The sequence below is a fragment of the Antechinus flavipes genome, chromosome 1, assembly GCF_016432865.1.
Source record: "Antechinus flavipes isolate AdamAnt ecotype Samford, QLD, Australia chromosome 1, AdamAnt_v2, whole genome shotgun sequence".
Taxonomy (NCBI): Eukaryota; Metazoa; Chordata; class Mammalia; order Dasyuromorphia; family Dasyuridae; genus Antechinus; species Antechinus flavipes.
The window spans coordinates 670866665-670886248 of NC_067398.1; the positions used below are offsets into that span (position 1 = coordinate 670866665).

A 19584-nucleotide genomic window follows, 5' to 3' on the forward strand; every position below is an offset into this window, starting at 1 on the left:
TCGGGACCGGAGGAGTGGAGGTCCTGGGAGCCTGGAGAGGGAGACGCCAGTAGCACCGCTGCAGAGCAGCGGAGGAGCCCTGGAGGTCACCCCTCGGACCCGGGTCCAGTCATCCTCCGTACCCGACCCTCCCCGCCCCGTCTCGGGAGCCATGGCTAGCTTGAGGCAACGCTTCCAGAGGTTCCTGGAGCAGAAAAACATTGTCACCGATGCCCTGGGGAAGCTGGAGGAGATCACGGGGGTCAGAAAGTACTACTTGGCTACAGGTAAGGCCCTCCAGTCCCCATTCTCTTCCTCCCCTTTTTCCAGATAGAACTTTAAGGCTCAGAGATCTGCCGGTTCCCCTCCTCCAGTTAGAACTTTACCGCTTAGAGGTCCTCCAGTATCTCTCCTCCAGGTAGAACTTTAGCGTTCAAAAATCGTAAACCTGCATCTCATTCTCCATATTTCAGATGAAGAAACGAATGTTCAGTGAGATATAGGAACCACTGCAGGTTATCCAGAATAGAGTAGAACCCAAACCTCTTAGCTCGTGGCAGCGCTTTCTATGGAAACAATTGTATTTCTTGCTGTTCTTGGTAATTTTTATGCCTTGGCCGTCACCATCTCACAACCCTAACCTTTCCACCACTTTCAATTAACTGACTTGGAAAGTCTTGAGTTGGGGGGGAGGGGGAAGGAAGGAGGAGTGGAAGGGTTGATCTGCAGATGTCCCACCGCATTAGCTGAAAAAATTCCTTGTATCATCCCCAGAATTCAGTCCCACTCTAGGGAGCAAGAAGAAGATAAGTAGGATCCCCTTGTATCTGTAGGAATTGGAGCTTGAAGTGACCTACTCTGATGTTCAGAGTCACACAACTGTAGAATATTAGTTCCATAGAACGTAGAACCACAGAACTGGGTAATGATCTGGGGCCATTCAGTCCGGCTCCCTCTCTGTAATGAACGGGGAAGCCAATCCCTGCCCCACAAGTCACACAAAGGCCAGATTAGGGGAGGGAAAGGCATTGTGGGCTAAAGCAGTTTAGGCTGGGAAAAGAAAAACCTAAAAGGTGGGGCTGGTACTTCCGCGGCTATCAATCCCTATCCTCTAGCCCTTAATGCAGCACATTAACCTCCTAGGGACACCTTCATTCCAGGACTTCTGGCAATCGGATGTAATTCTTCGGTCCCTGGAGTCTTCTAGGAGTTTCCTGGGCCCGTTTCGGGGAGCCCTGCTTGATGGGGCAGGAGTATTACATCACTTTGCCCTTTGATATCTATCCCCCAGCTCTTGGACTTTGAGAGTGCTGTGCAGGGCACATTCTGAAAGAGGCCATGTTGAAAGTGGCTCGGCACCCATATGTCTACAAAGCCTGGGGACCAAGCCTTCCTCCAGGGAGATCCCCCGATTATGTTTCTGGTCCTTCCAGTTGTTTGGTCTGCTCTGGGGCAAGGGGGAGGAGGTGGCTGACTGCGTGGGACTGAGTACAGAATGGTTCTGCTGCCCTTGTGCAAGAAAGAGCTGGCAGACGGCCCTTGGGGCCAAAGCCCAGCCCAGGAGGCAGGGCCAGGAAGTTTAAGGTTGATTTCTGAAACCCCATCAAGTGGGTCAAAGCTAAGGGTAACTCCAATGCCAATCAGCTTTGGGGAGCAGTTGCAGTATTCCTTCCCCTTTCCCTCCAGGTGCCTTCAGATATAATGTACTCCTGACTGACCCTGCTTAATTTTTTCATTAAAAAATGAAATTTATAAATGAGCTTCTCTATAGATGGCCCAGTGGAAAGAGCATGGGGCCTAAATTCCATAAGACCTGAATTTGAATCTGACCTCAGACACTTACTAATTGTGTGAATTTGGGCAAGTCATTTAAACTGTCTCAATTCTCTCATCTGTAGATTAGGAATCTTAATAGCACCTCTCTGCTAGGATTATTTCTAGAATCAAAGTTAGTAAGTTGTGAAACACTTCATAAACTTTAAAGCTCTGTAAAAATGCTAGCTATTTGTTATGTCAATTCATACGTTGTTGAAGCCAGAAGAGACCCCCATTTGGAGTTTTCTTAGCAAAATTACTGGTCTGGTTTGCCATTTCTTTCTCCAGTTCATTTTCCAGATGGGTAAACTGAGGTAAACAGGCTTAAATGACTTGCCCAGGGTCATACAGCTGATAAGTGTCCTTTTTGAATTTAGGACTACAGGCCCAGTATTCTATCCTCCATATCACCTAACTTCTCTGGAAGAGGCCATTGGAGTTTAGCATGAATTTATCTTGCATAGACTTATCTCGGTACATATTTCTTTCTCTAGTAGGAGGCAAGCTGGTAAGCTCCTTGAAGGCAGATTGTTAAATTAGTCAGTCCAATGCCTTCCTCCCTCATCTCCCCAGTTTTCAGAGGAGAAAATTGAGACCCAAGAAAGAAAAATACCTTATTCATGATTGCCCAGTTCCCTTGATGAAGGTGGTGATAATAGTAATTACTGATGGAAGTACAGAGGCAAGAGTGCTAGATTTGTAATTGGGAAGACCTGGCTTCAGGGGCCACCTCTGATACTTATTAGTAATTGTTAGCTGTGCTCATCTCTGAGCATCTTTTTCTATAAAATGAGTAAGCTGAACTCACTTTATTGAATTGTTGTAGAGCTTAAATGAGATGTTACAAATATATAAAGACACTTGGGAATCTTGCTCAATATAGCAAGGTTTTTAAAGTGATTTATTATATTTGTTTCATATTTGAATCTTAATCGGCAGTAAGATATGTGCTATTATTATCATTCCTCTTGTACAGATGAAGCAATTGAAAGCATGCCTTGCCTGTGGTCATGCAGCTAGCAAGGGGCAGAGGGGCCATTTGAACCCCGGTCTTATTTATTCCAAGATTAGCCACTCTTTCCAGTATCCCAAGATAATGAAATCCACCTGTTCCCTTTAGAGATGAGAAGATTGATCCACAGAATCAGGTGATTGTCCATAGGTGGTCTGGCCAGACAAGTCATTAGCACTATCTACAGAAGCTATCTGAAACAAAATCTTTCTTCTAAACACTCTTCCCCAATCTCTTAGCTGAAGACGGTACTTCTTACATTTGCCATGATTTTCCTGTTCTCTTTGTTTAAACCTCCTCTGACATCAACCCCCACTTCTCCTTTCTCTGCCAAAGAAATGGCCTTCATGTTTAGGCCAGTCCTTCGACATGCATATTTGATGCCGTTCTCTCATCTTCTCCAGCAGATTATTCCTTCAATTTTCCCAAGCTTAATCTTGTGCCTCTCCTTATTTTGTTCTTTCCCTGCTGTCTTTAAGCATATCTGTCTCCTCATCCTTAAAAAAACAAACAAAACTTCCCTAGACCTCATCTCCTCAAGCCTATGACAGGTTAGATCTCATCTTTTCCAGCTAGACTTCTAGAATAAACTATTTTTATTGCCTTATGTCTTTCTTGTCTATCCATAACCCTTTTCAATTTGATTTCTGCTCCATCAACTCAAAACTACTCAGTGCAAAGTTAGCAACAATTTCCTAATTGCCAAATCTGGTGATCTTTTTTCAGTTCTCATCCTTGTGAACCCCTTTGCTGCATTTGAAATTGTCACCCACCTCTCCTCCTGGTTGGTCTCAACTTTCAGGGTTTTTATGATACTACTCCCTGTCCTGATTCTTCCACCAGTCTGATCAAAACTCTTCATTTTTTTTTACTCTAGCATCATTCATGTCCTGTCCACTAATTGTGGATTCTGTTCTGAACTCCTTTCTTTTGATACATTCTTTCTGAGATCTCAAATGACTCCCATGAGCTATTGGTTCATTTTAAACTGAATGACCCAAATCCAACCCATCTAAGACAGAATTTACTGTTTTTCCTCCCAAACCTATCTCTTTCCCCCATTTTCTGTCAAAGGCACCACCATTCTCCAATCTCCCAGATTCATCATGACCTTGGTTGTCATCTTTTGACTTCCCACCTTTCCCACATATCCAATTCCAAATCTTGCCACTCCTATTCCCACAACATTTGAAGCTAGCCCTCTCTTTACCATATAGCTCAAATTCTTTGCATAAAAACCATTGCAAAGCCTACTGATTAGTCTCCCTATTTCAAATCTGTCTCCCCTCATTCCACACGACTGCCAAAATGGTTTTCCTTAGCCCAGATCTGACCTATTTAATAAACTCCACAGGCTCTCTTTTGCCTCCAAAGTGACAGATCTATTCCACTCTAGCTTTTAAAGCTTTTCAAAACCTGGCTGCAACCCCATTATATATTAATTCCCCTCCTGAATGCTACAATCCAGCCAAACTAGCCTTCTATGGCATTCTACTCCCTTTCTTTGTCTTGTTTCTTTTCTAGCTCCTGTGTTTGGCATTCACTATTAACTAGGCTTCATAGAATCTTCTTTCAAGATGCAGCTCAAGACCACTTTCTACCCTAAATATTTCATGACCACAACCTCCCTGCTCTCTCTTTCTGAGGCAATTAGTTAAGTGACTTGCCTAGAGTCACACAGTGTCTGAGACCAGATTTGAACTTAAGGCTTGACTCTAAGATGAGTGTTTTATCCTCTGCATCACCTAGCTTCCCCATTACCCCTTTTCATCAGCCCCACTTCCCACACCTGTTATTTCCTTTATTTCCATAACTATCTTGTATTCTGCATTTTTTTTTTCAGGTTAACCAAAAGTAAACTTTTTGTTTTTTTTTTTATTAAGGCTTTTTATTTTCAAAACATAAGCATTGATAATTTTTCAACATTGACCCTTGCAAACCCTTGTGTTCCAAATTTTTTCCTTCCCTTTCCCCCACCCCTTCCCCTAGATAGCAAGTAATCCAGTATATGTTAAATATGTGCAATTCTCCTATATGTATTTCTACAATTATCATTCTGCACGTATTTTCACAGACTCCTAGACAGAATTAGAAAGGATCCTTCCTCAGTTTACAGAGGCAGAAATGAGGTGCAGAAAGATGAAATGGCTTGTAACAGAATTAATTAAACAGGTAACTAAGAACAGAACTGGCATTTGAACCCAGTCTACTGGGTACTGGTACTGAGTGCCTAGCACAGTGCTTGGCCAATGTTAGTCTGAGTTTGTTGAATCATGAGTCATAGAGTAGACTCCATCCCAGATCTCCTAAAGCCTAGTTAGCCCTGTGTTCCTTCTGTGCCTTCCTAGATTGCCCTCTTCATTCTCCTATTTGTATGGAAATCGTTTGTTGTTGGGAGTGTTCCCTCCACTGATGCCTTTGAGAGTTGACAGTACGTTGCTAGGTCAGCTATCAAACTTTTCAGCTTTGATACAAGGCTGCCATAGCTTGTGCTCCAGTCTTTCAGAAGTTGGGGCCTCTGTTCTGAGACTGGAGGCATTCAGTCAAGAAGTATTTGTTAAACCTTGGTTTGAGAGTCTGGAAAGTAGCTGGTGATTCAAGGAAAGGCAAAAATAATCCCCTCTGAGGAGAATCAACATGCAAACAAACAATAATGTATATAAAATCAATGGTATCCAGGACGAATGCGAGGTAATCTCAAAGGAAACGATACCAGCAGTGGGGAGAAGGTGGAAGCCAGGGCAGCCTGTAGGCAAAGGCGAGGTAGAGGGAGTATTCTAAGCATGGGGGTCAGCCAGTAGCAAGCATCAAGAGGTGGAGCAGCAAGTAGTATTACGGCTGTTGTTCAGGCATTCCAGTCTTGTATAATTCTTCTGTGACCCCATTTGGGGTTTTCTTTGCAAAGATGTTGGAATAGTTTGCCATTTCCTTCTCCAGCTCATTTTACAGACCAGGAAACTGAGGCAGACAGAGTGGACTGACTTGGCTAGGGTCACAGTTTGCAAGTTTCTGAGATCAGATTTGAGCTCAGAAGTGAGTTTTTCTGACTAAACCTGGTATTCCATCCACTGAGCCACTTAGCTGCCTTTAGGTTGGTATTGCTAATCATGAAATATGTAGAAGAGGGCAAAGTGTAAGAGAAATACGGAACAAATATATCTAAGGAAATAAGTGAGGAGATGAGATGATAAAGGGCTTTGGAAATCAAATAGAGCCTTTAATATTTGATCCTGGGAAATTTTAGCAGGAGGAAGGTCATTTCTATCTGTTGCAATCCTACATGTCCTTCAAGACACAGCTGATATGCTGCCTCCTCTTCTCTCCTAAACCTCCCACAGCTCCCCTTTCCCCAACAGGGAACTTTCTTTGCCTAATATTTTACTGGGAAATTTGAGACCATTCCCCCAGAGTTTCCTCTCCTCCCTTCCTTCTACAATTCAATTATTTCCTGTTCCTCTTTTCTTCATCCCCATCTCGCATGAAGAAATGGTTTTACTCCTTATGAGCACCAACTTTCTACCTGTACAAATGATCCACCTCTCCCTCTATCATCCCTGTGCTTACTTATTTTCGGTCTCTTCCTGTCTGCTGACTCCTTCCATACCCCTACCTACATGCCCATGTGTACCCCATCCTCAAGAAATTCTCACTTGAAGGACAGTTAGATGGCTCAGTGGATAGAGCACCAACTCTAAAGTCAGGAGAACCCGAGTTCAAATCCAGCCTCAGACACTTAACTTAAAAGGCAAGTCAGTTAACCTTAAAAGAAAAAGAAAGGAATCCTCACTTGATCATCAGTCTCCATTGACCAGCTTCCATCTCTTTCCTCCCTTTTGCAGCTAAACTCCTTGAAAAGGCTGTCTATAACAGTTGCCTCCATTTCCCTTCTCTCACTCCCTTAATCCCTTCCAACTGGCCTTTGGTTTTTCTTTCCCCCGACAAACTTCTCCAAAGTGACTCGTAATTGCCAGCTTCAGTGGCCTTTTCTCAATTCTCATACTTGACCTTTCTGCAGCCTTTATTAATGGTAGTTACCCTTTTTTCCAGTTTTGGGGACATAAGTTTCTCTTGACCCTTCTCCCACTTTTCAAGACTATTTCTCTGTTTCCTTTTTGGATTTTCATTTAGGCCACATTTGATAACTATAGTGATTTCTCAGGGTCCTGAGTATTCTTCTCCCTTTTACACTAATTTTTTAATTTGGGGATTTCATAATCCGCCATGGATTCAATTATTATCTCTGCTTATAAATTCTCACATCTTAGCTAGCCCTCATTCTCTACTGACCTCTTGGCTAGTATCTCCAATTGCCTATTGAATAGAATGTCTAGTAGACATCTTAAGCAGGAATCTTTTTGACAGTCTAGCAAAACTGATGGATCCTTTCTCAAAATGTTTTTAAATGTATAGTAAAAACTGTAGGATTACCAAGGAAAGCAGTTATGTTGACAGTTTAATTTAAAATTTAAATGAAAAAAATTAAAGTTTACTTAACTTCAAAGAATCCCTTTAGCAACCATGTGGCAGTAGATAGACTACTGGGCCTGAAGTCAGGAAGACTCCCGAGTTCAAATTTGGCCTCAGACACTTAGTAGCTGTGACATCCCTGGGTAAGTCACTTAATTCTGCCTCAGTTTTCTCATCTGGAAAATGAGGTGAAGAAGGAAATGGCAAATTACTCTAGTATTTCAGCCCCCAAACACCCCCAAATGGGGTTACAAAGGGTTGGCCGAAACCGAATAATAAATAGCTAGGTAGTTCGATGGACTAAGTACTGAGACTGGATAGAGGAACACCCAGGATCCCATGCTTAACTAGTTGGGTGATCCCAGGCAATTTGGTTAAACCTTGTCTACCTTAGTTTCCGCTTTTGTAAAATGAGGATAATAGCACCTACCTTTCAGGATGGTTATGAGAATAAAATAAGGTAATATTTATAAGGGACTTTATATACAAGGATGGATTCTAAGGACTTTGCTGACTGTGTTCTAAGGACCCTCCTGACATTATTCTACTATTCTAATTACCTCTGCACTTGGACATTCAAATTAAGTTCAACTAATATTCATTAAGCAAGCAACTAGTTGGCTCAATAAATTAAGCTCTGAGCCTGGAGTCAGGAAGACAAGTTCAAATCCAGCCTCAGATAGTTACTAGCTAGGCAAGTCACTTAACCTGCTGGAGAAGGAAAAAAGAAAACTACTCCAGTGGCTTTGCCAGGAAAGCCCCAAGGACAGTATCTGTAAGATCAAGGAAGAGTTAGTCATACTGTGTCTCATGCTGTGCTGGGAATACAAAGACATAACAGAAAACTTAACCAGTTCCTGCCCTCAAGGAGCTTCCATTCTGTTGTCCTAGGAGCGCTAGAATTCTCTTTGCTGGTAATGTAGCTTTCTGGCTTTGGGATAAACTGGTTCCACTTGGCCCTTAAGGGACCATTCCGGGTTAGAAATGCCAGTGTCTGTTTAGTTTACTAATGTTTATTAAGCCCTTGAGCAAGGCCTTCTTATCTCTCCAGGGCAAGGTCACTTGACTGTCTCTGGTGTGTTTGAGTTAAGTGATATTAGGGCCACCTCCCTTACTGATAATGTATCTCTGTGCCATTCTTTCCTTCATTTCCCACAAAACTAGTGAACCAGCTGGTCCTGGCCTGGGGCCCACAGGGCCATCTGGCCCTGCCTGACTTGCCCACTTGGGCAAACTGTTCTTATTGGCACTGGGAACTTTAATTTTGAATTTGAAAGAAAGAACCAGTCTTGGAAGGAAGGACTGGAGCTTGTGGGGAGGGGTACTGAGGGAAATGGGGGTTGGTGAGGAGGAAGAAGAGGAACTGGGATTGGAAAGAGGTTTGACTAGCTCCTGTGGCAGATCCAAGAGCTCGGAGCGGTTAACGCCCTCTGGGTGTTTGTCTCCTTTTGTGCTTTGTTTATAGTACCTTCCACCTCTGCTTTGTGAGTTCCCTAAATCTCTTATGGGCTCTAATCTTTGAGTTTTATATTCTTCTCATGGGAATGTTGAATCTGGTAGGTGCAGTGCCGCACTCAAAGTTGGGAAAAATCTGGGTTCATGCCCCTGCCTCTGACACAGATCACTGCCATAAATAATTACAGTGTCTGTCTATCTGATACATAGTCTTTTTGTTTGTTTGTTTGTTTATAAATACTATCTCATTTAAGCTTCACAAACTCTGGAATAGTTGGTACTATTATTAGACCCATTTTACAGATAAAGAAATGGAGGCAAATAGATTAAATGACTTTGCTCAGCTATTAAGTATCTGGGACTGGATTTGAAGTTGGGTCTCCTGCCTCCAGGCCCAGTACTCTATTCACTGTGTGGTTGTGGACAGTTCCTTGATCTCGTGTCCTCAAACGGATCATGGATTTAAGAGCTGGAAGGAACATTGGAAGTTGTGGCTTGCCCAGGGTTCAAAATAGAAGCCTCACATCAATCAGACCTTGTTGCATTGCTCCCTGCAACCATGCAGGTGCCAGTCCATCCATGGCTGCTTATCCCATGACACTGGGATGTCACTTATTGTTATTGCTAATAATAATATCTAGCCAGGTTGCTCAGTGGATAGAGTACTGGACCCGAGTCCAGGAGACCTGAATTCAAATCTAACCAGACTTTTTTTTTTTTTTAATTGTGTGGCCTTGGGTAAATTGTTCAACTTGTCTTTTCCTCATCTGTTAAATGGGAATAACAGCACCAATCTCCCAAAGTTCTTGGGAGGATTAAATGAGATCAAATTTGCAGATCTTAAAGCATTATGTAAATGCTGGAGCTGTTATCAATAATCATGTTTTCTGTTCTAAGGTCCTTCCCATTTATTTTATTTCAATCAATATCATCCATCCATAAATATATTAAGCACCTTCGAGGTGCAGAACAGATTCAAAGAAAGGCAAAAACAGTCCTTGGCTCAGGCTAGTGGGGGTGCAACCAGCTGTGTACGAAAAAGATATGGGCAGGATAACTTGGGGGTTGTCTCAGGAGGAAAGGCCCTAGAAAGAAAGAGGATTAGGAAAGTTGCTTATAGAAAGTGAGATTTTAGCTGAAATTTGAATGAAACCAGGAAGTGACCATGAGGGAGAGAGAGGATTCCAGACTTGGGACAGCCAGGAAGAATGCCTACAGCAGAAAGATGGAGGTTCTGTTCTGGGGACAGCAAGGAGGCGCAGGATCTTTGGATTAGAATGTGGGCAGAGGTGTAAGGTGTAAAATGACTAGGTAGGAGTTGGGGGATGGGGCAAGAAAGAATTAGGTTATGAAGGGCTTTGAACCCCAAAGAGGATTTTAAATTTAGTGTTGAAGGTGATACCAAGTGGTAGTACAAAGGTGAAAAGAATCCAGGATAGAGTCTTGTGGGGGACACCCACAGTTAGGTAGAGTGATCTGGAATCCAGCCACAGATTTAAGTGCTTTGTTGACAATATTGTTGACCTGACTACCTACCTTGCTAGACAATGCTCTAGGGGTACAAAGATGAAAGAAAATGAAATGGCCCTGCCCTTAAGGAGCTTACATTTCATGGGAAACATGTTTGAGCTCTTCCCTCTCCCCCTCCCCATCCCATTTCTGACATTTTGTGTTTCCTAAGGGCTTTCCCACTTGGACATTATATCTATTCCAGAAGAAGGCAACGCTACTTCCTGTTAGCCCATTCTTCCCATTGGGATATGGATAAAATACAGTATAAAGAACAATTCCCTTCAATTTTATATCTAGCTGGTGAGGAGTGGTGCTCTCCACTCTATGAAGAATCGGCTTTTTCATACCTGCTCTACCCTTAATCCCAGTGGCTCTGAACTCCTGTAGATAATCATCCGAACTGTATTCCCCATATACCCTGATTTCTGTCCCATCTACCTTCTCACCTTAAAGTTTCAATCTAATTCTACCCACCTCCTCCACTGAGCCCTCAGGAATGCCTGTTCCATAGGCAACAAACTTCATCTTAAATCTTTGCCTTCTACCTATTATCTCTTACTGAAACCTGGCTCCCCCCAGATGACACAGTCTAAGGGGCCACCCTTTCCCATACTGACTGCACCTTCACTTTCTCTTTGGTTCACTAGTCAAGGCAAGGGATTTGGAATATTCCTCATTCTTCTTGCCACTTCCCAGTTAATTTTTTCCCCATCTATTGGCTTATTTCTTACTGCCTGCAAATGTGCCACATCTCTCCTGTCCTGAAAAAACCCTCACCTGATCCTTCCATCCCTGCTAACTATTGTCCTCTATCTTTTCTGCCCTTTGTAGCCCTTCTCCACCACAACAGGTACCTCCACTTTCTCTCCTCATTCTTGTTAAGTTTGAACAATCTAGTTTCCAGCCTTTTCCTACCATCTAAACTGTTATATCCAAAGTGACCCGTGGCCACCAATTCCAGTAATCTTTTCTCAATCTTCATTCTCCTTGACCTTTCTACAACCTTAAACACTGTTTACATTGCCCTCTTCTCCTTTGTTAATCTCTCTAGATTTTCCAGACACCACTTTCTCCTGGTTCTCTTCTTACACCTCTAACCACTGCTGTTTTTGCTAGATCCTCTTCCAGATCATCCTCTAATCATAGGTGTCCCTATCTCTTTTCTTTCTATGCTACCTATTGGTGATCTCATTAGGAACCCTGGATTTAATTGCCATCTCTATGCTGATAAATTCTAAGTTTACCTGCCCCAATCTCTTTGCTAATCTCCAATCATACGTCTCCAACAGTTTGGCCAAAATGAAATATCTTTTCCCCTAAAACCCTCCTCTCTCCTACCTTCCTGGATTCCTTACTGCCTCTCACCACCCTGCCCTCCAGATCTCTAATCTGTTGTTAAAGACTGTTGATTTCACCTTTGTAGCATCCCTTGAATTTGCCACTTCTCTCCTCTGATCCTGCCATCCTGGCTCAGGTCCTCATCATCTCTTACCCTAATTAATAAAATAACTTGCTGGTAAGTTTGCTTGTTTCAAGTCTCTCCCCATTCCCATCTATCCTTTTTCAGCCATTAAGGTGATTTTCCTTTTTTTTTTCCCTCCTTTTTTTTTTTTTTATTAAAGCTTTTTTATATACAAAACATGCATGGGTAATTTTTCAACAACCCTTGAATTTTCCCTCCTTCCCCCCCCCCCCCCATCCCCTCTCCTTGATGGCAAGTAATTAAGGTGATTTTCTTAAGCAAAGATTTAATCCTGTAACAGTAGCTTTCTTCTTCTACTCCTTTCCTCCCCTCATGGTAAAACTCCCTATCTTTTTTTCCAAGAGCAAATATAGATTGGTATTGTTCAGCATTCAAAGCCCTTCCTAATCCAGCCTCCTTCTATCTTTCCATGTATTCTTTGATCAGTGACTCTTGCTCCTTTCCCTGAAGGTCTCTGTGACCTGGGACATTTTCTCTGGCTGTGCCCCATGCCTGGAATGTTTTCCTATCTGACCTCCCTGGCTTCTTTTAAATCCTACTTTCTATAGGAAGACTTCCTCAGCCTTTCATAATTCTATCTGATTAATTCCTCTGTTAACAACTTCCTCTATTTAGTTTGTACCTTCTTTATGGCTTTCTTTATATGTATGTTTGCATGTTGTCTCTCCCATTAGTTTGTAAGCTTCTTTAAGGCAGGGAATATCTTTTTTTGTATCCCCAGGGGTTACAAAGTAGATGCTTGATAATAATCATTGATTGATTGATTGATCTAAAGATTCTCTTACCTCTAACTTTGTGTTCTAAGGAGTCTCCCAACTTTAATATTCTCTGATATCTTTTATAACTTTAATGTAAATCATATGAGACATCAGGCATCTTAAGAGTCCCTTTTCCCCTTATGTGCTGACCCCATTTCACTGGGCAAAGGCTCAAGTCTGCCATTCTGACTTCCTATGTGGAAGCCAGAAGACTGGGTCCTTCATCAAACTGGCTGTGAGGGAATCCTTTTGTGACTGAACATCTGGCTTGAGTGTATCCCTAATGCACTCCTCTAGTATCTGTGGACCTTCCCCCTTCACCAAGTGCTTACTCACCAAGGTGACCTGGAATTAATGGGATTTGGGGATTTACACCCTGCAAGCCTGCTCCATTTAGGGAAGGTTTAGTCACAATCAATCTCCCCTCCTCCGTCTGTCTGCCTGGCTCTGGTATTAGCATTTATGGAGATTTACTTTTCCCTCCTTGGGGCTAAGAGAATCTTAATCTTAAAGGTTGGGGGTGGGTAGAAAGGGGATCCTGCTGAGTTTTTTTCTTTTCCTTCTTCCCCATCCGGAAGTTGGATGGTCACCCTGCTGGAGAAAAGGAGTGAGCCGATTGGGTAATAATGCCTGGCATATGAAAGGTCTTATAAAGGCTTGTTGATTGATTTCTTTCTCTTAGTACAGCCTGTTTAGTAAACAGCTCCGTGCACTGAGCACCAGCCCTGCAGCCCCAATCCAGACGGCGTGGTATTTCCATTGAGTATGAAGACTCAGACACTAGATGGCTTCGGTTCCCTTTTCTGCAAAAAGTGGACACTGGGAACATCTTCCGTAGAGTTTGCTAGGAAGATCAGAGAAGTAGATTTAAAGTGCTTTGCAGATATTAGCTATTTATTATTTATCAAGTGCATTTTAGGCACTGGAGGTTGGAAAGCAGGATGTAATTCCTACACTCGGGGATCTTTTACATTCCATTAGGGAAAAGAGTACTTCCCTCCAAATGTGGTAGCAAGGAATAGATTGAGCTTTGTTCTCTTCAAATGGGCATAATAATATCTATTCTTATGGCTGTTGTGAGGATCATAATGAGAAAATATCTATAAATCAGATAAATACCTAGTAAGTGGAAAGTAACCTTAGGACTAGGTAGCACAGGGAGAAAGCTCTGGGCCTGGAATTAGGAACACCCGAGTTCAAAATTTGTTGGCTGTGTAACCCTAAGCAAGTCACCTAACCTTGTTTGCATCAGTTTCCTCATCTGTAAAATGAGCAAGAGAAGAAAATGGCAAATCTTTCCATTATCTTCAAGAAAATTCCAAATAAGATCATAAAGAATAGGACTTAATTGAAAATGACTGAACAGTATCAATTATAGGTCACTGAAAAATGCTGGGAGATTTGTACCATTTTCCTCCATTTGTTTTTCCTTCCAGTTTCATCTAAAAATCCTTTTGGGGTGATCTGAATTAGTTCCCCCACCAAAGTCTCTTCAAAAGTATTTTCTTCTCTCTGTTCTTCCCTATCTCGTTGCTTATCATCTTTCTCCAGGGTATTTTGCAAATGGATTTGAACCAAAGTTGTCCTTGGTGACTATATCTTTCCTTTTGGTCAGGAGATCTGAGCAGAAGAAATTTCTGAACTCTTCTGGCCTTATCCCATTTAAGCTTCTGCAAGAAGGGGAACTAATCAGAATAAATGATGTCTTACCCTTTCTCTAGTTCTCCATTGTTATGACTGCATTGGGTACAATATCCTTCTTGATCCCTTTTTTTCTCATTTGGCATTCCTTTTAACCTTTGGTTCTCATATATGAATGCACGCAGATTACTAGTTAGCTGTCCCAGAGATAAGATCCTCCATTGGAAACCAGTCCTTTTCTAGTTCCGTTTCATTTCTTTGTGTGAGATGTCATTTGGCACTCACCATATCAAGAGCCTATTGGCTCCATTTTTGAAAAAAAGACTCAAGAGGCATGAGTATTGAGTAGCCCACAAGTCCTTTACTTTAATCCTAAACCATATTTTCTGACAGTTTTTGGTCTCCTCCCTTATGCCTGCCTTCTAATTGAAATCACCAAATAGCTGTGTATGTGCATTTTGACATCATTTGGGTGTCAAAAAATTTTTTTCACCAAAAACATTTCACTTTTGTGAGCCTTTTTTCTATCTAGCAGCAGCGATCTTGCATCTTCTAGTCAGTCAACAGGCATATATTAAGAGCCTACTGTGTAACAGGCACTGTGCAAAGAGCTGGAGATATAATGAACAAAAGCAATCCCTGCCTTTGAGGAGCTTACAGTCTAACGGGAGAGATTATGTTCAAAAAATTGTAAAAATAAGATGTAAATGGAATGTTGATACTGATAAGCTTCAGTGCTTTCAGTTCCGTGGAAGCATTGTTAGTCATTGAACAAGGATTTCTTGTATAGGCCACTGATTGTTATGTTAATATTTATAAACAATCTAAAAAATGATTCTCAGAAGCAGGGACTTCCTTATTCTGTCATGGGCAGGGGTTGAGGGCCGTTTTGTAATTTTGCTTTATTTCATAGACTGCCAAACAATTGGTGATCATCTCCTGATAATGTATTTCTTGGTCCTTGAGCAGATTTAATTTGTCATCAGGATTGTCCCTGGAATGTCTCCAGTTTGAAAGAACCTGCCAGATATGCTCAGCTGGCCTGGCCTTCCAGAGACTTAGGGTCACCTGCACCCTCATGTAGAGCATCACTGGAGCATTTAATGTGTTTGGAACTGTGCCTCTATTAACGGAGCTCAGGCACTAGCCAACAGACTGATAGTGTCAGGGCTGGGAGGGCTTTTCCTATTATGTATATGTGTGTTTTTGTTTTTGTTTTTGTTTTTTTTTATTTTTATTTAATGATTACTTTATATTGACAACATTATCCCTTGCACTCGTTTCTTTTCCGATTTTTTTTTTCCCCTCCCTCCCTCCACCCCCTCCTCTAGATGGCAAGCAGTCCTTTATATGTTGGATATGTTGCAGTATATCCTAGATACAATATATGTTTGCAGATATGTATATGTGTTATTATATTATAACACAATATCGGAGCTGGAAGGACCTTTAGAACTCTGGGTAGGTCTTTCAAGGTCACAGATTCTTATTCTCTCATTTTGGAGCTAAGGCAATAAGGGTCAGAGGAGGTATTGTGGAGGCTAGGGAGAGCCTTGCCCAAGTGAGTGAGTCACAGAACTGGGGTCTTCTGATCCAGTATTGTTTCTGTCTTACTTTGTTTGATGGGAAGGCAGGGGAGCTGGCCCCTCCCTAGGGCACTTCCTTGCTAACCTTATTCCCCCTCTTCTTATTCCCCTGCAGGTTCCATTGCCTTCGTGGCCCTCTATCTCATATTTGGCTATGGTGCCTCCCTGCTCTGCAATCTCATCGGATTCATGTACCCAGCATATGCCTCGTGAGTGGAACCCCTTGGCCACCCAAAGGGTGAACCCCTCAAGCCAGAAGACTGGTGTTCCTGTAGCAGAGATGCCTCTGAGCAAAGTCCTAGCATGGATGCTCTGAGAAAGATTAGGACCAAGAACAGGGATCTTTGCTCTCAAGGAGCCCAGGATCTTGGAAGGGAGACATCAGGCTGGCTGGTCTTCTAGACCCCAACTTCTTAAACTGTAGCTTGTAATCCCATGTGAGGTTCTTGTAATTGAAGGTGGGGGGGTCGTGAAATTATGATTTGTGATAAGTAATTGATTGACTTGTATACTTATTCTATATGCTTGGGGTCATGTAAAAAGGCAAAAAAGAGTCATGAGTGGAAAAAGGCTAGACCGTTCTGTGAAGAGGAGCTTTGCTGGCCAGCTGGCTCTTTGGGTCTCTCTCCCTAGAGAACAACCTCTCTGGGGGATCTTATCCACCTATTACTTATTTCTTAAAGCCCAACTAAGTGCTCTAGGTAAGGCGGGCTGAGTACCTGGTAATCCTGGGAGTGTCTGTAAGGGAGAAGTGCTGAGGGAATTAGACTTCTAGGGGAAGGGGTGGATGGTAGATGGGAAACAGAAGCCCAGAGCCTTTAGACCCCCGGCTGCTTGCTCTGGGCCCCCCAATCCCCATACCCTTTCTCCTCGACACTCATTGCTTGTTTCTCTTTGCCACAGCATCAAGGCCATTGAAAGCCCCAACAAGGATGATGATACCATCTGGCTCACCTACTGGGTGGTATATAGCATATTTGGCCTGGCTGAGTTTTTCTCTGACATCTTTCTTTTCTGGTTCCCCTTCTACTATGCAGGGAAGGTAACTGGTGGGACCGACGGGGGAGTCTGGGTGGTGGAGGATGGGGTTTTTCCTGTTCTGAGTAGAAGGTTGGGCTGGTAGGATCTGAAGTCAGCTTTAATATGTGGGCAGAGAAGGAGGGAGGGAAGGCAAGGGGGAATCATTGGAAGGGGGTGACAGTTTTGTTTTTTAAAAAGGGGGTTTCTTATGGGCTGCCCCAACCTCTCTCCCTGCCTTGTCCAGTGTGCCTTCTTGCTATGGTGCATGCTTCCAGTGACCTGTAATGGCTCCCAGATTCTGTATCATCGCCTGATCCGCCCCATCTTCCTGAGGCATCAGGCTTCCATGGACAGCCTGGTGACTGACCTGAGTGGACGAGCCCTGGACACAGCAGCCAATCTGACCCGGGAAGGTGAGCCCGTTGCCTTGCCCAGCTCCGCCTTTGGCCTGCCGCTTTGCACATTTCGGCCTGTGCTTGCTGCTCTCTCCTCCTTACTGTCTCTGTCTTTGCCTGTTCCTGTTTCTGCCATGCTCTCGGATCCAGTCCTCCAGGCCTTGTCTCACAGCCGGACACTGCTGACCTCCCAGGTGGCTCCTCAGCTCTCTCAGGAGGCTCCGTACGTAACTCCCCTTCCCCACGCCAAGGGTGTCCTGGGAGGGAGATCCAGGAGGGGGTCCTTGCAGTGAAGGAAGGAAGGAGCATGGCCTGGATTCAGAACTGCTTGTCTCAACATCACAACTAACTCTCTTTGTGTCCTGGGGCACATCGCTTGTTGCTTCTTTCCTGCTCTGGGTGTTTAAGTGGTGGCGGTGACATGGAGGGCCCGTCCCTCTCCCCCTCTCCTGTTACTGCTCTGGCCAAAGCTGGAATTGGGGGGGAGGGGTGTCTCTATCCCTTCCCAAGCACTGTTGTGTGTGTTGGGGAGTCAGGATGGGCAACCCCTCGGGTTAGGAGCTCTGGCAGCTCCCAGGCTTAGGGGGAGCCCGGGGTGTCAGTTACCCAGGGACCGAGCCCCTCGGCTTGGGATCGGTTCTCCAGTTTTGGTGCTGGGGGTGGCGGGTCCTGCTTTTGAGTTGGGCTTCTCTGAGCTACTGCCTCCCCATTCCCCTGAGCTTTTGCCTCCTGCCCCCATACCCCCACACCCCTCTTTCCCACTGCAGTTTCCCTTTTGTGTCTCCTTCTTTCACCCTCTTCCCCAGTCTCTATTTTAGCATCCCCATTACAGCTCATCTCCCCCCACCAAAGTCTCACTATGTCCCCCCTCTCCCAGCAACCAAGGCAGGCATGACTCACCTACAGAAGAATAAGTGAAGAGATCACCCCTGAGCCAGAGGCTTCGAATGACTGGACACCCTCCTTCCAGCCCCTAATCCTGGCCTGGGTCTGAGAAGCTGACCCCTCCCAGCTGCACCTCCCCAATCAACTTCACCCTCTTGGGCCTTAGGGCATCAGAAAAGTCTCCCCAGGTGGGAGATGATAGGGTGGACATGGGGGGCCTCTGCCCATCTAGGTTCTGCCGGCACCCACTAAGGGCCTGCCGGTGCTCGGACTGCTCTACTAGACCACTGACCTCTGCCTCTGGTCCCTTCCATCCGCCACTGGCCTCCCCACAGGACTCTTGATGTGTTCTGGCTATTCCAGCTGCCCATGTATTTAAAAAAAAAAAAAAAAAGTCCTACACAGGCCAAACTTGTTAGACCTCAAGACTTTTTGGTGTGTTTGTTGTTGGGGTGAGGGGAGCGTCGAGGGAAGGCTCTCAGCTGACTTTGGTGGGCTCTGGGGCCTTCCACACCTTGGCGACCCATGGGATCCATATTCTAAGGCACCCCCGGGTCCTGGCTGTGTTTTGCAGCCCATGTTCAGCCCTGAAGCTCCCAATGCCGCGTGGATGGAATCTGGGCTGGGAAAAGGTTGGCCACATTGAGCCACCAGAGGGTGCCACGGCCCCATCCAGCCCTCGGCCTAGGAATTTTCTCATCCTGCCTTCTGCCCTGCTCTGAGCCAGAAACTCGAACCTCAAAGCTAAGGGGAGCCTTAGACTTCTCCACTGCTGTAGGTTTTTGGGGGGAGGAGTTAAATGATCTGCCCAGGGTCACCGCGCAGCTAAGTGGCAGTGGATGGATTTGCACTCGGGTCCATCTTTCTTTTAGTTGGGATAGCTGCAGAGGAAATGTTTTTGTCGCAGAGCCAGCTTGGGAGAGGGGAGGGAGACCGGGATACTTCAGAGGCTTCCGAGCGGGCCCAGGCCCAGCTTCTCCACTCACTGAGGCTGGTGATGTCTGAAGAATGGGTCTTTGCTCCAAGGAGTGACTCTGTGGGGGCCAGAGCCCCCAAACTGGGCACATGGGGTGCATCCGCCAGGCACACATTCTGCCTTTGGCTTCCAGGCTAGGCCGGGGAAGGGAGACTGGCTATCCGGGGCCTGCTCTGGAGCAGGAGGTGGGTTTGAGCTAGAGATGGCCCCAGCTGCCTGCTTGCAGGCCGAGGCAGTTTCTCATCCACTCCCTAGAGACCATCGATGGGAAGAGGATGACCCGGTTGTTCCGTGCTAAGGGAGGGGAGCTTGGGTAATCCAAACATAAATAACCCCCTATTTCAGAATGTTTCCTAAATGGTTAATACCAAGTGGAGAGAAGGAAGTCTGTAAAGTTATCTAATCCTCCTCCTACAGTAAAATGTTCCCCAGATCCTTCTTCCCCTGTCAACAAGGCGTCCAAATGGCTCGGTATCTAGCTGGAGAATGGGCTTCTCCCCAGGGATAGCTGCATACGAATGAGCATGACATGGTGGAAAGAGGCAGGCTGGGAACTTAGAGAGAAAAGTAGCATATTGTGGAAAAATCAACACAGGCTAA

At 44.5% G+C, this 19584-nt stretch overlaps 1 protein-coding gene across 2 annotated transcripts; it reads left to right on the forward strand.

Moving 5' to 3' along the window:
* REEP6 (receptor accessory protein 6) lies at nucleotides 1-18434 on the forward strand. 2 transcript variants are annotated; one of them, XM_051972211.1, is made up of 6 exons: nucleotides 1-266; nucleotides 15824-15917; nucleotides 16612-16750; nucleotides 16973-17141; nucleotides 17274-17346; nucleotides 18001-18434. In XM_051972211.1, the coding sequence occupies exons 1-6, from the start codon at nucleotides 152-154 to the stop codon at nucleotides 18035-18037; spliced, it is 627 nt and encodes a 208-aa protein (XP_051828171.1). In that variant the 5' UTR covers nucleotides 1-151; the 3' UTR covers nucleotides 18038-18434. The 2 variants fall into 2 exon arrangements, with proteins under 2 accessions (XP_051828171.1, XP_051828172.1); XM_051972212.1 differs by lacking the exon at nucleotides 17274-17346 and having other exon boundaries at nucleotides 6-266.
* The last annotated feature ends 1150 nt before the right edge of the window (nucleotides 18435-19584 follow it).